The sequence below is a fragment of the Mandrillus leucophaeus genome, unplaced genomic scaffold (genome assembly GCF_000951045.1).
Source record: "Mandrillus leucophaeus isolate KB7577 unplaced genomic scaffold, Mleu.le_1.0 Scaffold341, whole genome shotgun sequence".
NCBI classification, from domain to species: Eukaryota; Metazoa; Chordata; class Mammalia; order Primates; family Cercopithecidae; genus Mandrillus; species Mandrillus leucophaeus.
Window position 1 is genome coordinate 317,050 of NW_012103599.1, and position 8,377 is coordinate 325,426.

At 39.0% G+C, this 8,377-nt stretch overlaps 1 protein-coding gene across 1 annotated transcript in view; it reads left to right on the plus strand.

The window, feature by feature from the left end:
* The window catches only part of INADL (InaD-like (Drosophila)), a 475,627-nt gene that overhangs the window by 141,440 nt on the left and 325,810 nt on the right, over positions 1-8,377 (plus strand). The window contains 1 exon segment of the mRNA XM_011988948.1: positions 1,895-2,290. Within this exon segment, the coding sequence (XP_011844338.1) occupies positions 1,895-2,290 (396 nt within the window).

Below are 8,377 nucleotides of genomic sequence, written 5' to 3' on the forward strand. Positions count from 1 at the left end.
AGTAGCTGGGACTACAGGTGTGCACCACCACATCTGGCTAATTTTTGTATTTTTAATAGAGACAGGGTTTTGCCATGTTGGCCAGGCTGGTCTCGAACTCCTGACCTCAGGTAATCCGCCCACCTCGGCCTGCCAAAGTGCTGAGATTACAGACCTGAGCCACCACGCCCGGCCTATTTTTTTAAAACTAAATTCTTTCCTTCCATATCACATTGCCTCTCTAAATGATAAAGGCAAGATGTAAAGCATTTTGAAAGAACAAACATACACTAATGTATTCCTAAAATTTTGGATGGTAGAACATATTGTTGAAAATAGACCTACATTTAAAATGCTATAAAAATGGAACCACACAAAAAATATTCATATTGAATACTTTCTAAAGAAGAGTTATTTAGTCAAACCCTACCTTATGCTTTAATTTTAGAAAATGTATTTTGAAGCTTTCCTTTTTTATTCTTAAAAGGAATTATACTTATGTTGCTCTTTGCAGTTAGAGTATGGTTTTGCTTTACTTGATAACAACTGTCTAGTGATATTCTTTGCATAATATGTAGACAGTGTCTCAAGATGATATGTGTTTCTGTAATGTCTATTGTATTTCTTAGTGCAGACGTTTAAAAAAATTTCATAATCATATGATGTGTTCAAATACATCCTCTAACCACATTAAAGAAAAAACACAGGTTGCAGTATTTGGTATACTGTATTTTTTTTTTTTTTTTTGAGATGGTGTCTTGCTCTGTTGTCCAGGCTGGAGTGCAGTAGTGTGATCGTAGCTCACTGCAGCATCCTCCTTGGCTCAAGCAATTCTTTGCCTCAGCCTCCCAAGTAGCTGGCACCACAGGTGCCAAAAAAAAATTTTTTTTTTTTTTTAATAGACAGGGTCTCACTATGTTGCCCAGCCTGGTATTGAACTGTTATACTCAAGGGATCCTCCTGCTTTGGCCTCCCAAAGTGCTGGGATTACAGGCATGAGCCATCATGCCCGACCCGACTGTACGTATTTAAAAGCTTCCCTACTATTATGTTTAGCTGCAAGGAGAAGGCGATAGAAAAGAATAGATTTATTCCAGGAATTTACACTTGGTAGTAATGAATAGGACTTAAAATAGGAAAGATATTTGATCTCTTAGAAAGAACTGGACCTCATTATGCCCAGCACCCAGAGGTTCCCCAGAGATAGGTCATGGTCTGAGCAAATCTATATATCAGGTTTTAGCCGGGAACCCACACAGTTTCTGCACATTTAGTTTCACTTGTATGCACTAGCTCTTCTGATTAGTGAAATATAAATTAATTTAAAAATACTGTATTCATTCCTTCGTATTATATATTTTCAACACAGATGAAAAATAAGATTTGTTAATTTTTAATATTATAAAAGAGTCATACTCAAAGTGGAGACATACTCCCCATATCTTTAGTTTATAGAGAATGTTTTCTGAACATTCAGATAGTTATAATTTCTTTTGGGTTATTTAAGCTTGAAAATCCTGACCTTTTAAGTCTTTTCTTTCTTACATAATAGTTTGAAGTGTATGTATGCTTATGTACTACTTTTTATGGGTTAAATATTTAGTGTAAGAGTTTAACAAAATTCCTACTTCTAGTGGAGAATTGTAAGGTGGTTAATGTATAATGAACGTTTTAGCAAAATCATTCACCTTGCCAAGGGCAGATTTCTGCCTCATAATTTACTGTTTGTCTCTCTTCTGGGTTGAGGATTGTGGAGTAAGCTTGTGTTTCTCCATGTTTGCTGTGGAGAGCGGTGCATGTTAGCTATGCCTTGGCATAGGCAGTCACGCCAGCATTTGAAAATTTTCCAGTTTATCTGTATAGTGCAGCTTCAGGACAGGCGTAACTTCACATTTTTTGCATCTTTTATTTATAGGGATTTAGAGATGAACCATATTTTAAAGAAGAACTTGTGGATGAACCATTTCTAGATCTGGGAAAGTCTTTCCATTCCCAACAAAAAGAGATAGAGCAAAGCAAGGAGACCTGGGAGATGCATGAATTTCTGACTCCTAGATTGCAGGAAATGGATGAAGAAAGAGAAATGCTTGTTGATGAAGAATATGAGTTATATCAAGATCCCTCTCAGTCCATGGAGTTGTATCCCTTGTCACACATTCAAGAGGCCACTCCTGTGCCCTCCCTGAAGGAACTTCACTTTGGTACACAGTGGTTGCATGATAATGGACCATCCGAATCTCAAGAGGCAAGATCCGGGAGGAATATCTATTCCCAGGAGGCACAGCCATATGGCTATTGCCCTGAAAATGTGGTAAGAGATTAGAACAGATATTCCACACCTCCCCTTCTGCTCTCCTCACCTGTCTGTGTCTCTGTCTAACTCATGTCACTTCAATTTTGTTTGTTTTTAAATGGGCCTTTCCATAGGTCATCACTGTTTACAACGTGTGTCATCCAGTGTCTAGCTATAAGTGTAAGCTCGTCTTTTCTGTATTTCACATTTTCTCATGGGGGTCAATAAGCTGCAGTTGCCTTGCTGTTGTAGGGTTTTTTTGCTTTGCTTTTTTAGTGATGTTTTTTCAATTTCTCATTTCAGAGGAGAGTTCTTTTAACATTTGTAATTTAAAAAAAAAAAAAAATTCCCTAGGGAAACACAGCTGTATATTTTTTACACAGTTTATTTATCAGGCAAAATCAAGGCCAATTCAGTACATACATATTGTTGTTTATATCTTGGTCACCCACTTTGTTCTCTGTGTTATGTATGATGCTAAAGCACTCAACTCTAGAAAATTATCTTTACACTTGAGATACTGTTTATTTATAATTTGGTGGGAAAGCATTGTAATATATATATATAATTTTCTTTCTTTCTTTCTTTCTTTTTTTGAGACAGAACCTCTCTCTCTCTCTCTCTCTCTGTCACCCAGGCTGCAATGCAGTGGCACACTCATGGCTCACTGCAGCCTCACCTCCCAGGCTCCATGAATCCTCTTACCTCGGCTTCCTGAGCTGCTGGGACCACAGGCATGCACCACCATGCCTGGCTAGTTTTTTTTTTTCTTTCTTTCTTTTTTTTGTAGAGATGGAGTTTTGCCATGTTGCCCAGGCTGCTCTCGAACTCCTGGGGCCAAGCATCTCCCATCTCCCATCTCGGCCTCCCAAAGTTCTGGGATTACAGGCAGGAACCATTGTGCCCAGTGAAGAGCATTATATTTTAATAGATTTGCCTTTGCTATTATATCACCAATAAACTTTATTTTTAATAAAATTATAGTCAGGCGGTCACTAATTGGAATCCTTCATTAAGGACTTTAAAATATATATATATATTTTTTTAATTTCCTGCCCCAAATTAACTTTTAGGCAAATGGAAACAGACTTACTTATGGGGATGTTTTTAAAAAGACAGCTTAGTAGTATGTTCAGATGCAGCGTGGTGCTCTCCTCTCTGAGGTTGGCACCTTTCCTGTTGTGATGTGCAAAGTGTGGCTTCATGTGTTCTCTCAGTGGGCAGATAGAGGGTGCTTCTGCCCTTGCCTCCCTTAGACATTCTCTCACTTTGCCCCTCATGCAAATGCTGGTGGCTTCCACTCTTGGACAAGGTGCTGTGCTGGTTGTATTTATGTGACCCTGGAGGATTCACTATTATAGAGGACCCTGGGCAATGTACCAGAGAACAGATGTTTTTGGAATATGTGGATGATGCCTGGTTGCCTCTGGAAAGAGGTCACATGGAATCTGGTGTGCTCCACTGACGTTGGTACTTTCTATATTTGCCAGTGCCTCTCATATCTGTCAGTGCTTAACGCCAAACAGCATACATATTCAGTTATATGAAGCAAATTGGAAAGATTACTGAATATTCATAAAAATTCCCTTGTTCTGTTTTCTTCTATTAAAAGATAATTTTCTATGTACCCAAATAAAAGGCAACCTGAAATACCAGTTCATATATAAACTTTGAAGGCTATAGATGAAATGGTCAAATGTATACTTATAATATTTACTTTATAAGTTTAGTTAAACATTCAGTTTGAAAACCTGTAAGATGTTAAAATTTTTTTTGCCTATTCTCATATTTAATTATATAATTTTATTTGAATTCTTCAGTGCATATTTAATGTCAATATCTACATTATCACTAGAATCACTTTTTGATCATTTAACACAGCTTTCCAAATATATCATCTTCATTTCTAACTAGGTTGTTTGAGATACAGCAATTTTTGAATCTGTACTGTCACTCAAAATTTTATTCTTATCTCAAGTGTCATTTGCATAACATTAAGTTTAAAAAAAATCCCTCTCATAAGTTTATATTGATGTTCTTCACAATATGACTGTTACTGGAAAGAGGTCCCGATCCAAATGCCAAGAGAGGGTTCCCAGACCTCGCACAAGAAAAAATTTGAGCGAATCCATAGAGTAAAGTGAAAGCAAGTTTATTAGAAAAGTAAAGGAATAGAAGAATGGCTACTCCACAGATAGAGCAGCCCTGAGTGCTACTGGTTGCCCACTTTATGTTTATAGTTATTTTTTGATTATATGCTAAATAAGGAGTGGATTATTCATGCCTCCCTTTTTAGACCATATCGGGTAACTTCCTGATGTTGCCATTGCATTTGTAAACTGTCATGGCGCTGGTGGGAGTGTAGCAGTGAGGACAACCAGAGGTCACTCTCGTCACCATCTTGGTTTTGGTGGATTTTGCAACCTGTTTTATCAGCAAGGTCTTTATGACCTGTATCTTGTGCCAACATCCTGTCTCATCCTGTGACTTAGAATGCCTTAACCATCTGGAAATGCAGCCCAGTAGGTCTCAGCCTCATTTTACCCAGTGCTGTTCAAGATGGAGTTACTCTGGTTCAAGCATCTCTGACATAACCACTTACTCTATTATCTGTTAAAGTGTTCTTTAAGAGGCTTATCTAAAACAACAGTCAGTGCTTACAATTCGAAGAATGAATAGCCTGATTACTAAATCTATGTTAAATTCTCTAACTTCCCTCTTTTTATTTCTCATTACTGATTCAGCAATAGCCATTCTTTTCCATAAAAAGTAAATTTTCTGTTTACGGAAATAAAAGGCAACCTGAAATATCAGTTTATTTTAATGTATATACTTTTAAGGCTATAGATGAAACAGTCTAATGTATATTTATAATATTTGCTCTGGAAGTTTACTTAACATTCATATTTAAAAATCTATAAAAATGGTTGTTGTTGTTGGTGTTGTTGTTTTGCCAATTCTCATGTAGGCTGTAAAGGTAACCTCTATAGGCTCCCAAACCGGCATTGAATAAGACTATTTCAGCCCTAATGTTTCTTGCCTAAACAGTATTTTATTTTCTTTAAATCATTATATGTGCTTTCTTAGGGTATTGGCTCTTTTTCTCCCTTCCACAGTGATGAACACTTATACCCACTGATCAGGACGGGCTTGAATCTTTGTTTGCCCTCCTTGTATTGCTAATGGACTCTTGTGATAATTTATTTCATGATATTATCTAATATTATAAACTCTGAGATTTTAAAAACGCATTCAAATCTTACAAATATGGAATTCCCAATACTCTTCTAGAGGGTGCTCTCTCAAAGGATGAAGGAACATTATTATTTCTGTCTTGGTTGTAATATTCATTTGGGGCTGTAGGTGTCAGCTGTATTTGTGGAGGGCAACTGGTACCTAACTACTTCGAACTTTATCTTTCTCTTCCACCCTCATACTTCATTTTAGCTGAAGAGTAAAAACACTAAAAGTCTGTAGGTCTGTTTTTTGGTTTTTTTTTTTTAGTTATAGTAAAATACACGCAACACACAATTTACCATTTTAATCATTTTTAGGTGTATAGTTCAGTGGCATTAAGTACATGTACATTTTTGTGTAAACGTGGCCACCATGTCACTACAGATCTTCTTATCATCCCACACTGAAACTCTACTCATTAAACAATAATTGATCTTTCTTCTCTCTCCCTAACCCCTGCCAACCAACCACTGTTTTATGTTCTGTCTCTAAGAATTTGACTATACTAAAGTAACTGAAAAAAGTGGAATGGTACAATAGTTTTCTTTTGTGTCTGGCTCTTTCACTTAGTGTAATGTCTTTAAGAGTCATCTATGTTGTAGAATATGTCAGAATTTCCTCCCTTTTTAAAGTTGAATATGCCAGGCATGGTGGCTCATGCCTGTAATCCCAACACTTTGGGAGGCCAAGGTAGGTGGATGACTTGAGGTCATGAATTTGAAACCAGCCTGGCCAACATGGCAAAACCCCATCTCTACTAAAAATAGAAAAATTAGCCAGGGATGATGGCACACACCTGTGGTTCCAGCTACTCAGGAGGCTGAGCCAGGAAAATCGTTTCAACCCGGGAGGCAGGGGTTGCAGTGAACCGAGATTGCACCACTGCACTCCAGCCTGGGCAACAGAGAGAGACTCCATCTCAAAAAAAAAAAAAAAAAAAAGTTGAATAAAATATTTCCTTATAGGCATATGTCTCGGAGAAAAAACTTTTCCTCTACCCTCTATGTTGTGCCTGGGAGAGTGCAAATTAAACTGACAGAAAGCATTAACGGGAGAAAAAAGGTTTATTTATATGCATATGAATGCAACAAAAGAAGCAGCAAGCTCACCAAGTGATTAAAGTTAGAGCTTACATAAGTAACTTATGGGGAAAGGGAGGATGGAGAAAAAGCTTCTATGAGAAGAGCAACTAGGTTTGTTTAGGAAAGACAAATGGGTTTTTAGGAGAACAAATTGGAGATAACATTTTTGATTATATTGATAATTTTGTTATGTTGATAATTTTTTAAATGCAGGTGCCACTGATCCTCCTCTTTGCTTGTTGCCATTCCTCAAGAGGGCATTTATATAGTAGGCTTACTCTCAGTCTTCCTGGAGGTCGACCCCCCTCGAGAGGCAATGTTTGATAGCCTCATTTCCTAGAACTTGCTGCTTAGTCACATAAGGGAAACTCTGAGAGGGCTTTTTTCTGCATCTGTTAAATCTAAAATATCTTCAGTTTATAATAATCCTCGTACTGAAGCCAGATAGTTCCCTGACCTACTTGACACCTTGTGACAGAGGTGCCCCGTTTACTCAGCCCACCGCTCTCCTCGAGGGAGGGAGTGTGTGAGCAAACAAGGTGAGAACTAGAATACATGCATGCTGGAACCAGCTGACTGCTTTGGTGCGGGCAAGGGTAAACTCCACTCACTCAGACCTGCAGCGTTCACCCCCTGTGGGAGGGGAGGGCTCAGGTGAGCAGGTGCAGGAGCCAGGGCAAGCGCTTTTGGGCACTGGCAGGAGCACATTCTATGCAGGCCCAGTGGCAGCATCTAGGGGAGGTGCCTGTGACCTCCAAAGCCCCAAAGGGCATGTTACAGTGCTCTTTTAGCTCTGCCATCTGCAGATGGCTTAAGTGTTAACAGTTCAGTTGGCCCTTGGCCTTTTCACGTGAGGCAACTGCCCTCTCCCAGTGAGGGCAAAGGGCCAGTGTAACAGCCTTTTGTATCACACTTATGGCTCCTGAGTTCTTTCTGGTATCCAGGAAAAATGAGGCTGCACAAACGAATTGAAGGATGGTAAATGTGGGGATTTTATTGCCAGTAAAGTGGCTCTCAGTGGGAAGGGGAGCTGCAAAGGAGATGGAGAGGTGGGTAGGTAATCTTCCCCAGAAGTCCAGCCATCTCTGGCTGGATTCTTCCCCAAAGTTACACTGTCAGACTGTCCCTCTAAAGTCAAGCCGCTTCTCTCTGATGTCTAGCTGTAGTCCCTGACATCCAGCTGCTTCTCCTCTCTGCCAGCTGAATCTAGGGTCTTTATAGGCACAGGATGGGACGGGGTGAGGGCATGGGTGGTTTAGGAAAAGGTAACATTTGAGCAGGAAAACAAGGATAGAAGTTCTCACTTTGGGCCATGGTTTTAGGCTTGAGGGTGGGGTTTTGTCGGGGACCTGCCCTTAAATTTCTCTGCCTCCTGTCACTATCAACACCAACTCTGAGGTTCCTATAGGTCCCCACCATATATACCATATTTTGTTTTTCCATTCATCTGTTGATGGATATTTAGGTTGTTTCTACCTTTGGCCACTGCGAATAATGCTGTTACGAACATTGGGATATAAATATCTGTTGAAATCCCTGCTTTCAGTTCTTTTTAGTATATACTCAGCAGTGGAATTGCTGGATCATATGCTAATGCTATATTTAATTTTTGGGGAGCTATACTGTTTTCTACAGCAAGCGGCTGCTCCAGTTTATATTGCCATTAGCAAAGCACGAGGTTTCAAATTTCTCCACAGTCTCTCCAACACTTGTTTGCTGGCTTTGTGTTTGTTTCTTAGGAGTATAAAGTGCTATTTTATATTTTGTTTTGCATTACCCTAACAAT